This window comes from Emericellopsis cladophorae (assembly GCF_022114955.1).
Source record: "Emericellopsis cladophorae strain MUM 19.33 chromosome Unknown NODE_52_length_165805_cov_119_926832, whole genome shotgun sequence".
Classification (NCBI taxonomy): domain Eukaryota; kingdom Fungi; phylum Ascomycota; class Sordariomycetes; order Hypocreales; family Bionectriaceae; genus Emericellopsis; species Emericellopsis cladophorae.
Genome location: NW_026250977.1, coordinates 29,561 through 45,945, shown reverse-complemented (window position 1 = coordinate 45,945; position 16,385 = coordinate 29,561). Strand labels below are relative to the sequence as shown.

Below are 16,385 nucleotides of genomic sequence, written 5' to 3'. Positions count from 1 at the left end.
CATCACTGCTGGGCGAGCAAGATAACCTGCAAACGGGCGAGATTGACAAGTCACTCGACGCAGGGAGGGTAAAAACGATGGTGGGTTCAATTTTGACAATGGGCTTTGATCCAGATCTACGAATGAAGCTGTAAACAATGGCTAAGGAAGGGTTGGCAATGAATAAGAAGTCTTCTCCAGGGTAAGTACTACGTATGTACCTTAGTTAACTTATCTGCCTTCGTCGTTGGGCTGCCACTTTCCAATCAATTCTCATGCTTCTCACGAGGGGCTGCGTCCTTACTTTCACCTTGTTCCGAGAAATTTGTTCATTGATTGTACATACTTGCAGTATTACAAACAACTGGATGATCAGCACCGCATCCATCATCCCATCAGGCTTGTTGGCGTGTGACGACATAATTCTGGGGCCGACTCTTCCGCCCGCCACTCACCCTGCTGGAAGTCCCGAATACGTACTTACGTACCTAGTTCAGTTCTAAATCATGGCACAGAAATTCAAGTTCTTCGTTCCATGGATTCAAACGGTCCTAGGCTCTTAGGCTTTTAGCAACAGCCGAACTGACAGCATTTGCCATGGTCTCGGCACCACCATCGTCCCGCACTACTAGCGGGATGCCAACGAGCAATGCATCACCACCGTCCGCGCTGTACAATGTGAGTGCTTCAACAACAGGGTGACTATGCAAACTCCTAAGAGTAAACAGCTTGTCATGACACCCGTCAATTTCATCACCTTTGTCTTATCGCTCGTCATCATCGACATCCAGTACTCGCTCAAGCGATCCCACAACCACGCCCAAGCTCACAGTCGACTACCAGCCTGGCTTCACGCCCTGCTGTACCGCCCGTACGAGCATGGCACCTCTCCCAACGCCGGCGCCGGTGGTCCATGGTACTACCAAACCAAGCAGAAGAAACTTCTGAGAATGGAGACCGAGGACGCATTCAAGATCCGCAGCACAATGCTGGTTTCCTTGGCAGTGCTTGTGACCAGTGCGGTAGCGGGATCGTGGTGGCTCATTCGCAGCATTGTCCAGCCATGGCTTCCTGTGCTCAGCGTGTGATGGCTTGCGGCTATATTCACAGGTGTGGAAGAAGACTAGCCGGGGTATAGTCTTCACAGGACGGTCACCATTGCTTTCGCGGGGATTTGACTGTATGACGCCCGCTCACGAACTTGATGAATTTACGAAATTCGAGGGGCAGCATGCGTGTTCGCGCTGGGGGGCATTGTCTTTTCCGTAGTTGCCAGGAGAGCGCAATACTACGGGTGCGATTTTGTACTTCATTTTTGCATTTGTACTGGTAACATGGCCAGCCCGAGTACGCCTGTACAGGTTGGAATGTTGTTGCTAGCATTGCAGCGTGGCTTTCATCGCTAGCGTATTCAGCATGATGCCTGCTGCATCGACTCATGACCCCCCTAAGACCATAGTGCTGAACACAATTCGCCTAGTGCTCCAATGTATATCCTGTTCTTTCGGAACAGTTCAGTAATTCGTGTCGCAAGTCGCAAACATCGCACGTCGCCTTGTGCATGGTTTCTTTGGCAGCTTAGAAGCGCAAAGAACCCATCCTCCCATCCATGCTCTCCCAGTAGACCAAAGGCCTGGGCTCCAAAAGCACTCTTAGCTCCTCCGGGACAACCCGCCTCTCCACCTCCAGGTTGGCGATCGACGGTATTCTTGAAAGTCTGTTATTGACAGCGCTGGCAGTGGAGGATGTACTGTCGGTAGAGGCGTCTGATGATGCTGATGCACGACGCAGTGAACGGGCGATAGAGAACCTATCAATAACTGATCTCATGGTGGAAGGCGCCATTCTTTGCGGTTCAAGAGTTTAGAGAGCTGTGTCGTTTGGTCTGTCGCCACAATCTTCAATTCAGCAACTGTGCCTGCACACTGTCGACTGGAGTCAAAGTAAGTGAGCGTGTGTGATGGAAATATAGAACAATGGAATTCAGGACCAGCCTGGTGAGAATGAATTAAGCGAGCGACAAGCAAAATAATATCGAGAACAATAAGCAAAGGCGAGGAGGAAGAGTCCAGGATGGCACATGGGCACATATAGTACTCGGCTTTGTGCCGTTTCGCCTGGCCTGAACGAACGCCTCTACATACCGTGCAGCAGACCTGAAGCATTGGGTATAACACGCTAGACCACCCTAAGTAGTAATTGTTGTGCTTGCGACGAGAGGATCCCATATCAGGGGGCGGGGGTTTCGCCCCGTCGTTTCAGGTTGGCTTTTTGCGACGCCGAGCTACAAAGAGCACTGAGCTGCGTTGACGAAGGCATTGACACAACGGTCGTGATTGATGTCTGACTGGCAATTGAACCTGTACATCCTGCTTAATGCCTAATAATAGTGCATCTCTGACCATGTCACCCCTTCAGAACCATGGTGGCATGAAAACGGCCCCAGAAGTTGAGGTCAAATAGGTGAGAACAGACGACGGATATGCTTGCGCAGAGAACAAAATTCACACGACGAGCTGTCCAGTCCTGGCAAAGAAAGAAAACTTTCTACATGTATTATCGTGTCGTCCATCACGTACATCGCTTCCCGCCGTTCTATATCCGAGATCTGCCCCTAAAACGCCTCGCTGCACCAAGACACGTAGCGCCGTAACGCCGAGACAACCATGATTTGAGAATGAAGAAAAATGCGCTAGAAGAACCGGTGCTTGCATCTATGCTATCCTAGGTCCGCGTACCGATAGGAGCTCTTGCCATCAGAACGTCTTGTTGTGCTCCGGCGAATGCTGTCGAGCCATACGGAATCTTCCAGCAGATCACGAGCTTGTGATGGGCTAACAGCGCTCGTTGGGCGGCTGAAGTCGGCCGAAGAGCGTGCTTGCCCACCTTCCAAAAGGTCGAAACCAAATCCTGACGGTGTTCCGGGGGGCGATGGCGTTGATGTTGCGGATCTCGGTGCACTGAGTGGGTGTCGAATACCACTGTGCCATGCCGGACCCGCTATTTCGGACGAGACTCTGGGTGAGTTGTGGCCTCCATCAACGCTAAGATGAGAAGGGGACGCTTGAAGTGAGGGGCGTCGTGACGATTCTCTTGTGGTCCTTGTGCCTTGCATCGTGTCGTCCTCGTCATCCACAAAAATGTCGGGAATATCTAATTGAGGCTCGCCGGTCATGCGCGCAGACTGCTTAGCCTGGAGCCGCTTCTTGAACCTCCTGGCCCAGTAGACCGTGTAAAAGAAGCCTTGGACAGTCTTTCGTCGCACGGAGTCGTCGACACGCTGCAGCCGTGCACGTCGTCGGAGGAACTCGTCGAGCCTAGATTGAGAGTTAGCGTGCCGGATGCCTCGCATGTGTAACACTTACTTCAAACTCTTGCTATCATGGATAATGTTCCAGTTCGCCAGAATCAACAAAACACTTGTGAATGTGATGCCTTTGTCAGGGTCAGCACTGACGAGGACTTCCTCGTAGAAGATGTTAAAGCGCCTCCTCCGCTCACGGATCTTCGCCACGTCCAATTTAGCAATCCTTGCATTCAGCTTATCGAGATCAATCTCGGTAGGGCCACTGTGTGTTGCAAGGGACGTGTGTCGAGTCGTCGTGGCATCACCGCGCACGTCGTCCAAAATCTGCTGGACCGAATCTTCGGGATCATAGATGCGCATCTGGAACACACCCGACAGCTCTCCAAGTAGGCGTGGGAAGGCTTCTTTGCTAATAGCACCGGTGCCAGCAGGATCGACGTGGCGCCAGGCTTCTTTGAAGCGTCGTATCTCATCCCGATCAACGGCAGCCACCCACGCCGAGCGTTGATAGACATAACTGAAACTTTCGTAAATGAGTGAAACGAACAAGTTAACGAAAATGTACATGCTCAAAAGGTTCCACATGATGAAAAGAAACCTGGCCCATGGCTTGCTTCCGCAGTCGCTGTCAAAGAAATTGTCCTCCTCTACGCAGAGGGGGGGCTCAATGGCCGCATATCCTTCCATGACCTCGTTCCATCCTTCTCCGAAACTCATCCGGAAAAGGAGAATGAGCGCCTTGGGAACGGATCGGAAGTTGATGTCGCTAGCCGCCTCCTCGCCGAATCGCGTCAAGCTGAAGGCTTGTGTGAACGCAATAGCGAAGACGAGGAATAGTACCAGCCAAGTTGCCAAGAGATTTCCGATCACAGGCAGACTCGCGGCAGCTGTCTTGAACAACTGATCCAAAGCATCGTTGCGAGGGATGATCAGGAGGAGGATAGCCACGAGGAAGAACTTGTGTATCTGCAGCACTGTATCTCGACCGTATGAAGTCGCCACAAGTGCTATGTTGCAAACCAAGGCCCCAGAGACGGTAAAGAGAGCGAACAAGTCCCAAGAGCTCTTGCGATATCGCGCCCAACCAAGGCCCAACACGCGGATGATTACGTTGCCCAAGTAGACGAGACTAAAGGCGACGAACAATACACTTCTGGTAATTGTCCACCAGAAAGGCTCGCCCGTGTATTCAACCACTAGCAACAGCAGGTGCAGTATGAGCACAACCGTAACGGCCTGGTACCACTTGCCACGCTTCTCAATTGCCCTCTTATGGCACCAACGTTTCAACTTGTGACTACCAGTGCGATCGTACGAGCTTTTAGACGGGGAAATCTGACGCAAGAGTTTGCGAAGTTCAAGCCAGGATCGCTGGTCTGCGGTCAAGTACGCCACACCTGTTTGCTCAGTGTAGTTGCGCATAAAGACAGATATGAAGAGGGTGAGGATGAAGACCGTCGCCATGATGTTGAATACGACCATGAACATGGCGTTGCCCTCCGAAGCCAGGTCCTCTGGCTGCTGGCCTCTGGCTGTGATTGCCTGCAGTGTGTATGTGGCGTCTGCCCAGCCCTCCTGGCTGACAAGTTGGAAAAGCGTAAAGAGCGAAGATCCAAAGTCGTCAAAGTTGTAAAAGGGGTTTGAGGCTATTCGTGGAGCCAGTAGAGGCCAATCGTCACTGTAAGGGATGGCCTGGTACTCCCCAAAGCATTGCTGTAGACTGACAATGCCGTCGCCATCATTGCAGGAAACCAAAAGCGCGTTGAAGAGATTCAATCCGTAAATCGCAAACGGGATAAGCAGCGAAATCGAAATGAATGCTGCTCCGAAGATTTTCCACCACCCAACGATAATGAGTGAATGGAAAGTATCTCTCGCACTGTTGCTGACGTTTAGAAGGCGCAGAGCCCTCAGTGCTTTGAAAGCCCCAATGGCCCTCGAGACTGCGCCATCGTTCACAATCAGCGTGCCGACGTTGATCCACAAAGTAATCAGCACAACGGCGTCGACGAAGCCCCAGGAGCTTCGCAAGTATGCATTGGGTGTCGATACGAGGCCGTCCGCGATAACCTTGATGATGCTCTCCCCAGTAAATAAGATAGCGAATGCCAAGTCTGTCCACACATACCACTTGAGGTGGTCGTTTTCATGTTGCAATTGATAATCCCGCTGGTACAACGGTGTCGTGATACATGCGATCACCACCATGGCGACAATGGCGGCATAGATAAACACGGAAAATATGAACCATGCCACTTTGTTGGGTTCTACGCCGTCGAACCGCTCACCTCCTCTAGCCGGACCGACGAGCCTTTGACACAGGCGGCGGAGCCTGTTCTTCGGGGCGAAAAAGTAGAGAGAATTGTTATAAGTCGGGTGTTTTGCAAGATATTCTCGCTGCGCTCTTCGGCGCTCCGACGAAGCCGACACAGCTTGCTGAGCCATCTCTCTGGCATCCAGCGTCTCTTTCATCTTGTTGAAATCGGTATTGGAGTAGAATGGATTCGGCTCCCTTTTCGCTACGCGGCGAACAAGGCGACTCCAGAGTTTCGAGAGGAACCCTGTTTTGACATTACCAAGTAGAGTGGTCGCAGCTCGTGGGGGCGGCCCTTGTTCGGGTAGATGGTCGCGCTCTGCTGCGGCCGGCTCATCGAGGAACTCCCTAACGACGGCGTCCTTGAGCAGCATCTCAGTCATAGCGGGACCGTAGTCCAGGGGATCTCTGCGTTGATGCGATCTCCCTAGAGTGAAGACGGTGGACAGAGCCAGGTTGCTTGACGAAGAACCTAACTCCCTTTGTTGCAAGAAGGCTTTCACCTGTTCCAGGCGTTTTTCATCCTCCGATATATCAAAATTTTCCTGAATGACCGCAATAAACATACTGATCAAGATGAAGAAGGAGAGGATAAACCAGCCAATTAGGAACGTTGCCCCAATCCAAGCCGTCTCGCGCTCTGTAAGATAGCCAGTGACACTGAAAAGGATGTCTGTCCAGTTCTCGCTGGTCAAGATCTGGTACATGCCAAGGAATGAGTTATAGATGGTGTAAAATGACGCCCGCACAAGCTCGCCATCGTCGAAAACGGGTAGCTCCCCGCGAAATAGCTGAGAGGCAAGAACAGCCATGAGAAAGGTCATGAGGAAGACGAACATCATCAGATTGGCGATACCAGCTGCATTGCCCACCACCAGAAGAATGAGCTGCCTCGTAATCGGGATAGCAAGGACCACGCGGTATGCTCGCACGATCTGGAAGACGGTAAGCCACGCATAGGCGCGGTGTCGCCTAATGACCGGCAAAAGGATGATCGATGTAATCACAGCCAGGAAAAGATCAAACAGGTTCTGGCGGCTGCGATGAAATCCTCTCCAATCTGTGATGATCCTGGCAACCATATCGACATCCAGTGACAAAGTGACAACGATCTCTGCTACGTTGATGAACCATTCTCGGCCTCTTGACATACTTGCTGAACGAAGTGCTTGGCAGAAAAGGCCGAACGCAATCACCAATACCCAGAACAAGCGCGTTTTGCTATACATGATCTGCAATTGTGAAGGCCGGCGATGCTGATCTCCTGCATCCGGTACGAGGGCGCGGTGATGGTCCGCTGTGAACGCACTAGACTTGCTTTCTTCCCGAATGACCTGAAATGACGACGTGATAACGGCGATCAACAAGTTGACTAACCAAAGAGTGAGGATCATGATACCGGCTGCGAAGAACAAAGCAGCTGCGGTATAGTCAGATCCCATCGTGTCGTACATCAAACCTGTAAAGGTATTGCTGCTCATGATGACAAAGACGAGCTCCAAGGATTGCAGAATGTTGTCGAAATTGACAGTGTTGTCGTAAGGGCTGTCTTGCTTCAAACAGATCAGGCCTCTTGGGCAAATATAGCCTTTACCGCCGTCTGTACCATTTACAAGGTCAGCAAGGTCCCCAGGGCGAACCATCCAAACCCAAGGAAGCACATGGCCGGTGTCGTTATCACGGTGTCCGCCACAAGTTTGATCATCATGCCGATATGACGCTTCCAAACTCGTAGGATTCTCGGGGTCAAGCCACACACATTGTCGACTCAAGCTTGACTTGAAACTCTGAACTCCGATAATGGCGAACAGTAGCCAGAAGAAAATTATGAGAAAGGCTACTCTGACCAGCAGTGGTGCAGCCTTTTTGAGACTCCGCAGAATGATCGCAGTACCATGTGTCAGAGCCAAAAGCCTCAGAATACGCAGGCAGCTCATCATCTTAAAGACGTACAGGTGATACTGGCTTTCGAGGCCGGCCACGCCCAGGACAAAAGAGATCCAAAACGATACCACTGCGACAAAATCAAGGCGATTGAAAGAGTGTCGGAGAAAGGCGCGGCGCGCCAAGTGATATCGTTGCTGCTCCTCTAAAGTTTCAGGGAGTGCTTGTTGCCCTTGAACAAGTGTAGTGAAAGATCTCGATATCGTGGAAGATTCCGGAGCCAAGTGCACGCTGTTGGTTTTGCCGGACTTCTGCTTCTCGGGCTGAAAAATAGATCTGTACTGGTTTGTCAAGGCAACGCGGAGGCCCTTCGTCCGGTCGATGGTGCTGTATTCAGCAGCATTGAGGATGAAGCCCGAGACTATGATGCGCGCAACAAGCTCCATGGTGAAGATGATGAATAAAGCAAGCAGTGCCCAGTCGGTCCAACGTTGACCCCACCGATCGGGCCGCCCATTACCATCCTTATAAACACTAGTGGCCGACTCGACGATCAAGAGCACTGTCTGAAGGACGATGAGCAGTAGAATTAGCGGCTCGGTATATGGATACACGAGCAAGTCGCAAAGCCAGTTCCGTACACGGCTGTCTGCACTGAATGTGTTGAGCGTGCGGCCTTTGAGTGGGTTGGGTGCCGGTTGTCGAGGAACTTCATTTGGCAGTTCAGTTGACGAGCGTCGCTGGTCCTCCGTTTTCTCAGAAGCTAAGTGGGCTGCGGGCGAGTGATACGCCGTGTCCTCAAAGACAGAATGCGACCGATCACGTCCAAGCCCACGCTCTGATCCTGCAGGTGACCTTGACCGATGCCTCGAGGCAATTTGCTCCGCCAGTTCTGCTTCTCCGCTGATGTTGACCACTCTCTGTGACATAGCTCGCACAATAGATCCTGCGCGAGACAGCGCACCTGACGTCGATAAAGGGCGCGACCCCGTTGACTCGTTCGGCATGAGAGACATGCCATAGTTGCGGTGTCTGGAACCACGTCGTCCGAATTCAACATCTTCGGGATGGAGTGTGTCCCTGGGCCCGCGGGTGCTATTGTCGACATCGGAGACCGTCTGAAAGCTATCTCTGGGATGGGACTCGGGATAATTTTTGACACTGAGGGACCCTGATATGGGCTGAGCGCTCGATGTCAGTGGGATGGTGTCTGCGTCCGCGCCAATCTGGCCCCGCGACAGGACGTCTTCGCCGGCGAAAGGTCCACTGTCCTTATACGAGGTTCTACTGTGGTCCCCAGTTGAGCCCTGAGAGGAGCGAAAGTCGGGAGGAAGCGCCGCCTGCAGAGCCGTCGGATCCAAGTACGAATCGTCACTCAAACCACCGTCGGAACGGGCGTCGTATGGCTGATCCCAGTAAGGCGATACTGTTGGGAGGTTCGATGGGGAGCCTGGCGAAGCCGCAGCCATTGAAGCCCCCAAGAGCTGAGAGGAGCCATGTCTTCCATTGTCACTTCCGCCGGAGTTGTTCAAATCTCGCGATGTTATTGACCCGCGCCGCGGTGTCGACGAGCCCCCATGGGTTCCGGTAGGCATTGGCGGAAGGGACAAAGGGCGCTTGGCAGCACTGGAGGATATCGAGAAGGTTCAGCTTTATATGCGTCGGGAAAGCAAGAACGCACGGTGCCGCATATTTCGTGAGAATGTTGATTCTGGTCGGGGTGGGAGGCGGAGGTTCAAGACTGTAATTAGATGCACGTCGTTACATGCCACACGATGGGTTGTGATCAGACTGGTACGGTCTCCAGGACTGTACTCCGTATTGCGTGGCTCATCAGCACGACTGCAGGGTATTGTTATTCTTGGAAATTCGTGTAGGGATTGGTCTCGCACTGTGCTGCGCGGGGGGTTAGCATCGGAAGAACGCGCTGAATACAGTGCCAACAGCACGCGACGGCCCCTGAAAGCGCAATACCCTGTTGTTACGTGTGCCCGTTCCGTTCCGTCTGATGCACCACGTCCAGTCGCTCCAGGCCATTTGGCCTGCCGGGCCTGCCCTGCTGGTCCCTGCAGCCTGCTGCCCCCCGGGCTGGTTAGTGCCGTCTTCATCTAGACTAGCGCGTACAGGCGCGCCACAATCTGACCTGGACCCGATTCTCTCAAGTCCATGTCATGTCGTAACGCGTTCAGGCAGCGAGCCGCATCACGTTCGGTTTAACTTTCTCAAGCAGTGGCTCATTCATAGCAACTTCTGCAACACTGCACCCAAAACGCCAGTATGCCGACGCGAAAGAGGCCTACCGACACTGTTGAGGGTGGTCAGCCCGATCACTCTCTTCGTGTCACGCTTCGAGGCATGTGGCAATTCGCCAACTTTTGCCAATGGGTCTACACGTTTGGTAAAGCTGCGCGGATCGACGAAAACATTGACATCGAGGTTGTACACCCTTTCTCCAATGATAATAATCCTGTGTCTAATCGGATTTAGGACATTGAATCTGACTGCCTGACACCCGAAACGAACCTGCTCTGCGACATTGCCCTCGCTCTCCTCAAACTTATATCCTCGCATCGGGGGTTGACGTTGGTCCTCCTCCCACCCTTCCGAGCAATCGCTGATGACCCATGTATACAGTCACGATATTTTCGATAGCCAGGCTCGCAAGCAGTACTTGGATAAGGCACCCGACGCAAATCCCTTTGGGAACGATGACGCGCCTGCGAGATTTCAAGACTTCGATGTACCCACAAAGGTCTGCTGGCAAACACACACCCAGGTCACTAGTCGCTGACGAGACAGATCCGCGTGTTACAGCAGTTGACTCAGTGGGTCATGATATTCCCCGAGCGCATTCGAGAGAGAATGGACGAGCAGCGTGACATCGACCAAACAACTTGGGTCCGTTTCGTTAATCCGACTTTCTTGGGACTGAGACTGACGAATCGAAAACAGCGCATTGAACCTTACGGTTGGGACAGTGAAGATCGTACCTATTTCGTGCTCGACGATAATCGGGTCTACCGCTTGACAGAGCCGCCGCCAGCTCCTCCGTCCACTTCAATAAAGAGATCAAAGAAGGCCTTCCGAAGCGGTCGTCGATCGAACAAGAGACGAAGAACACAAACAAATGCAGAACTGGACGCCGAACTGGATGAGATGAGCGAACAAGAGCAACCACAGAAGGATCACGATTCCGCCAAAGCTCCTGAAGATGGGCTGGGGGGTATGGTTTGGGAATGTCTTGCTGTGACCTTAGAGGAAGCCCGGCTGTTGATCGAAGGGTTTCGGAAAAGTCGGGACGAGAACGAGAAGATTCTACGCAAACAGCTCGAACAACACCTTCTGCCGATTCTAGAAAAACAAGAGGAGAGCAGACAGCGCAGGATTGCTCAGAGAGAGCGCGAGCTGCTTACCATGGCGAAATTGGCCAATGCAAAGCGGTCCAGCCGTCTGGCCAGCAAACTTGAACAGCAGAAGCACGAGGAGAAGGTCAGGGAAGAACAGCAGCAGCAGCAGAAAGCCGCCTTGACGAGATTACACGAGGAGGAAGCTCGCCTCAAGCGCGAGACTGAGAGAGACTTCAGGATGGCCTCCCGTGGCCAGAGGTTAAGAGAAAGAGAAGCACGACGAATACAGCATGTGGAGGAGCTCGCCAACCTCTCTGAAGACAGCAAATGCCAGGAAAATGGGCAAAGTAGATTGTCTGAACGACGCAGGCAAGCCGAGATTGAGAGGGCCCAGCAAGCCTTGAAGGATCTGGACGATGAAGACGACGAATGGACATTCGACTGTGTGTGTGGGCTCTATGGTAAGGTGGACGACGGCACGCACAGCGTGGCCTGCGAGAGCTGCAATGTCTGGCAGCACAGCAGATGCCTCGGCCTCAGCGAGGACGAAGTGGAATCTCCCGAGTCCCATTTCGTATGCGCTGCTTGCAAGCGACGTCAGGTTGAAGCCAGCAATGCCACGCCACATACAACCATCAAGCTCAAGGTCAAACGTGATCAGAATACAAGCAATACGCAACTACATATGGTCGACGACCTACGAAACAACGATACGGGGGATTCGACCCAGTCTGTGGGTTCTTCGGGTACTCGCCCTCCCTCTCCGCAAAAACACAATGTTGAGGAGGTACATGACACTGCGAGCACTAGCATGCCATGTATGACGCAAACTGATGTAAAGTCGGCTGTAACGCTGAGGGAAAGCGATGCCGGCATCAAGGATCGCATTATCCCCGCCGAGCCGGTGCATTCTCCCAGCGCTACGTACCCTGAACGAACATCAAATGGGATTACGACTCCGTCCGCGGGAATGCACCCAGTGTCTGAATCAAAACTCAATACGCCTGCCATTAGTCGCGAAATATATCGTGCCACTCATGGTCAGAATGGAAACATCCCAGCTAGCGGTGGTCTGTCTCCGACAAAACCATCCCCTCAGAATTCCTTCACTTCGAACGGCACTGTCCATAGCGGAACTACACCAATCCGCATACCGCCAGGCATCACCCTCTCGCCAACGCCTCAGAAGACGGTCATGACACCTCCGACCAAGCATCAAGAATTGGGCAGGCCTAATAGCCAACAATAAGTCGACCATGGTTCTAGACGAGGACAGTCACCGGTGTGGGGATGACCTAAATCTGTGCCCATGCTTGCTGCGGCTCAGCATGTGCGCACATCCAAAGACAGAATGACGCTACGATAATTAGCAATACGCTACTGACTGGATCTAATTTTGATCAACTCGGTTGACGGGAAACGTGCACCTGCCACCAGACAAATGAATAGGGAGCGGATCACCTGGTGGTCACTGCTCCACATTCACAACGATTGTTGAGCGTTATGGATGCAACCAAGGCGAGCAATGAGGAACAGAGTCGCAGCTGCCGTTTCCTTGGAGCAAGGGCGGCGTTTGCTTGCGTTTATCGCACTGCTTTGGTCGGCTCACAATCATGGATGAGCCTGGAGGGCAAACAGAAATACCACTTTTGGAGATATAACAATCCACTAGTCGCTTTCACGCGGCGATCAACGACTGGACCAGCCGACTTCATGCATCGATTGAGCAACATTTGACAACTGTCTCTGGCAACTTATGTTGTCGGGTAGGTGATCTCAGCTCCTTAAGGAACGCACCTTTGACATCTATTGAGCAGAGAATCCGACATGGGGTCAACGCGAGACGAAGCCAATCAAGAACCGCAACGGTCATATCTACAGCCCTTCGTCAACGCCCTAGTCTTTCTAGTGATCGTAGCCTTGTGGCGCTTGGTAAATAAACGATGCTCGGACCAACAGTCTCCCTGATTGCTGTAGCGTGAAACGCTACCACCGTTGCTAGGCATGGACAATGAACATCGCTCGTGTGGTTTGAGCTCATTTCTGGGGGCGCGAGCCGCAAAGCACCCACTTTGGCAGGGCCCCCTTACATCAACAACAAGCCGCAACTAGTCTGCTTGGTGGCCTATTTGTGGCAATAGTCATGGCACCTACAGCTGCACATCATATCGTGACAAGAGCCTACAAGCGCTGCGCCGCAGCGCTATAGGTTGCAGCATCGACGGAAGCCCAGATCTCACCGGAAACAAAGTACGGAGAAGACGCAAGGCGCCGTTGCAGCTCTTAGACGGTAACGACAAAAGGCACTGCTGGCCCATGTGTTGTTCTACTCCTCCTTCATCTAACATCTCCACAAGCTCGCCTCGCCAGGTTCTTCTTGACTGTACTTACTTTAGATCGCAGACACAATCTTGTTCGCTTGAAGCTGTGGCTAGATTGCGGCGGCAGAGAGCATCGAGACTTCTGTGCTCTCGATCATTCATACACCTTAAGAACCAGGCCCTCGCTTCGCGTAACATCCCACCTTAAGCGACAGGATGGCCCGAATGCCTACACCGTCACCAACACCACCGACCGATGAATTGTCACGAACCTGCCCAATGTCAACGAGCGACTGCGGCAACGAATGGTTCCAACACGCTCAGTTAGGGTATGACACCCCTCCGCTGGATGATGGACCTGGCTGCGCAGATGCCCGTTTTCGCCCGATATTCAATCTTCAAGACTATACTCTTCACACCACGGAACACCATTCGGAGGCTCCACAGGGATCATTTGTCGAGCACGACATGCTCAGCACTTGTGGAGTGCCGGTGGTAGGTCATCAGGCCCAGCAACAGGAAGGTTACAGCTATGCACCAGCGAGTCACCATGGAAATGCTGGGCTTGCTCTCCAGAGTTCGAAGAAGACAGTGAAGGGCAAGAGTAAGGCGCCTGGAAAGACACGACGGAGAGACAAGAAAGAACAGTTTCCGGATCTGGTCGAGCCCCTTTCCCGGTGGGCGAAGGATCATGAAGTGCAGCCACTTAGTGTGCATAACTTCGCGACTAGGGACATCAAGAAGAGGATTGCCAGAGCTGTGAAAGACGGATACGTCAAGCGGAATCTTAATGTCTTTTTCCTCTACAAGCAGGCTTATGCGAATGTCGCGCAAGCTTGGATGACGATCCATCACCCCAGTCTAGCCAGAACTCAGCCACCGCTGGTGACGCTTGTGGGAGAGTCCTGGGCTAAAGAATCGGAAGAATTCAAACGGGGATATACCAAGTATTCTGAGCTCGAGAGGGAAGGGCTACGGAAGGCTTTTCCCGATTACAGGTACAAACCAGGCACAAAGAAACCCCACACAGGTCAAGACCCATCACCTCAAGGCCGTCAGGCGCCTGCAACGCCGATGCGCAACGGCAGCTGCCCACCTAGTGACTACTCCGGCACGCCGGGTGGGTCTTCGAATCGGAGCGGTAGCTATCAAGGATCTTCCCGGTTCGATTCCGGGCGTTATTCTGACAACGAGGCCTACTACGATCCATCTGGTCCGGCCCCGACGTCAACGGGGTACCACTCCCATCCTCTAGGCGGAGGACACCAGGGCTTTCTGAACCCATCACCGCCCTGTATTGGGTCACAGTGGTCCACACCTGTACGAGATCGTCTAGCAAGGTCGGTATCGCCCGCTTTCAGTCAGCAGTCAACTCTCTCCACGTGGGACTACGGTGCTGTCGACCCGAGCCTCTCTGGATCACTTTCAGACTATGCTCCTTCACGCTCAACCTCGGAGGAACCAGGCTATGTCGTGCCCGCTCATGCTTTCACCAACATGCCCAGCATCGACTTCTCCCGGGTACCCGCTGGTGAGCCGCCAAAAGAAAACTTTGCAGACCTCCTTGATCCGTCAATTTACCAAGACTCGACGGTCGATACAGCCCGTCGCAACTCTGCCGATTTTTGGCAAGGCGGTGGCTCAGTGCTTTCGTCTATTCCCAGCGGAGCCATGTTGTTCCAGCAACTCCCAGGTTCCGACGCAAATGAATGGCATGTTGAACCGGTAGAACACGAGTCTGACTACCACAATTACACTTGGGACGCCAATATCTGGTCACGGGGACTGGAGGATGATCCTCTGGAGCAAGTCACTTGACTATTCCTTGGCGCTTCGCCATGCATTGAGCGATCAGCGCAGGTGTAGCGTTTCCGGCTGGTGGAATGTTAAGTGAAAGGGTGTCTCATGGTTCTTTCTGTCCTTCTTTGTTGCTTCGCCATTAAATTTTTTATCCCACGGATTTCAGGTTTCGGTATTTGTTCAGGTCCATAGAGGGAGTTGGTAGATTTGCACTTATCTAGCAGAGACGGTCTGGCGGTGTTAGGCAGTTTGGGACTGATGTTCACATGCTTTATTTGAAGCAACTCGTCCAGTGTCGGAATAGACATATGGGATCCCCGTGCATTTATTGGGTACTCGCTCAATATAGTGTCAAATAAAATACTACAGCAAGATACTAACTCCTGTACCATCTCCCAAGTCAGCCAAATTGTTTGTCCTTCGTTGACGAATGCTGACCAATCCCGGCACCGCGCAACGTCACCACCTCTCTCTCCCCACTTCCCGGTGATTAGTCATTTGCCGACCCCCCAATCTGTAAGGTTAGATCAGATCTCTTGAGTGGGACGACCTGTCACGACATTGAGAGACTCTTCGCAACTGCAAAGATGACATGGATACCTAGGTTCATCACCTTCACGGGCTTGGTTCTTCTAGCCCACGCGTGAGTCGCCAAACGCTCTTTACCGGACGAGTCTAATGATCTTCTATAGAGGCTACTCTGCCCAAGAACATGCCGCCCTAGCATCGGCGACAGCGCAGCACTCGAATCAAGCAGGCACCTCGACCTCGTTACCCATCGACATCAGCATAGAAACTATAGTTGCTACCATGGCTGTCTGCATCGGACTCGTCCTCAACACACCGAACCTTCGACCAATTCAGTGGAACGTTTGGGCTGGGAAGATCGAACGCGAGGGCGCAGAAGGCTTTCGGGACAGCTCGGGAGCTGTTGAAAAGGACTACAGGGGTAACCCTTTCGGCACATTGGAGTCGAGGCCCGGCTTCGTGGACATTCGCAAGCAACGACGAGAGTTTGCCGAGTGGGCCAAGAGCGGGAGCACCTAGACAAACGGCAGAGGAAGAGGCTCGCGCGAGATAGTCGCCAAAGGTGTTAATTCTGGTTTACCGATTCTTCTATGCTTACGCACTTGCGACCACATGAGATGTTGGTGGTACGAGCTTGAAGCACACGGGAGCTACGAATCACAGGAAAGATCATACAGGAAATGGATGACACCATTCTCTCTTCGCCAAAGTCTCGCGACAGCATAGAATTCGTTCTCTGGGAATATATCTACCCAAGTCAGCAATTAATTAGTGTGCGCCAATTTTTTATACCCGTGGTGCCCATCGCGCCTTCCTTATGAAAGGGTGCCACTGGAACAGAAATCGACGCTCCATGGTTTGTTGCTTCCCTTTGTAAACGCAGTTGCCCTAACTCGGTGAGCTTG

At 52.6% G+C, this 16,385-nt stretch overlaps 4 protein-coding genes across 4 annotated transcripts; 3 read left to right on the top strand and 1 right to left on the bottom strand.

The window, feature by feature from the left end:
• Positions 1–576: 576 nt before the first annotated feature.
• On the top strand, positions 577–1,067 carry J7T54_007553 (uncharacterized protein; the record flags this gene model as incomplete). Its single annotated transcript, XM_051508960.1, has 2 exons — positions 577–657; positions 708–1,067. The coding sequence occupies 2 exons, from the start codon at positions 577–579 to the stop codon at positions 1,065–1,067; spliced, it is 441 nt and encodes a 146-aa protein (XP_051359954.1).
• A 1,746-nt stretch (positions 1,068–2,813) lies between these two features.
• On the bottom strand, positions 2,814–9,079 carry J7T54_007552 (Calcium-channel protein-like protein; the record flags this gene model as incomplete). Its single annotated transcript, XM_051508959.1, has 5 exons — positions 2,814–2,979; positions 3,042–3,296; positions 3,345–6,638; positions 6,978–7,145; positions 7,554–9,079. The coding sequence occupies 5 exons, from the start codon at positions 9,077–9,079 to the stop codon at positions 2,814–2,816; spliced, it is 5,409 nt and encodes a 1,802-aa protein (XP_051359953.1).
• A 786-nt stretch (positions 9,080–9,865) lies between these two features.
• J7T54_007551 (Reticulocyte-binding protein 2 a-like protein) lies at positions 9,866–11,665 on the top strand (the record flags this gene model as incomplete). Its single annotated transcript, XM_051508958.1, has 5 exons — positions 9,866–9,882; positions 10,119–10,236; positions 10,299–10,382; positions 10,437–11,564; positions 11,642–11,665. 5 exons carry the CDS (start codon positions 9,866–9,868, stop codon positions 11,663–11,665), a joined length of 1,371 nt encoding a protein of 456 aa, XP_051359952.1.
• Positions 11,666–15,539: 3,874 nt separating this feature from the next.
• J7T54_007550 (ER membrane protein complex subunit-like protein) lies at positions 15,540–15,999 on the top strand (the record flags this gene model as incomplete). The annotated part of the gene is made up of 2 exons (XM_051508957.1): positions 15,540–15,595; positions 15,645–15,999. The coding sequence occupies 2 exons, from the start codon at positions 15,540–15,542 to the stop codon at positions 15,997–15,999; spliced, it is 411 nt and encodes a 136-aa protein (XP_051359951.1).
• Positions 16,000–16,385: the final 386 nt, after the last annotated feature.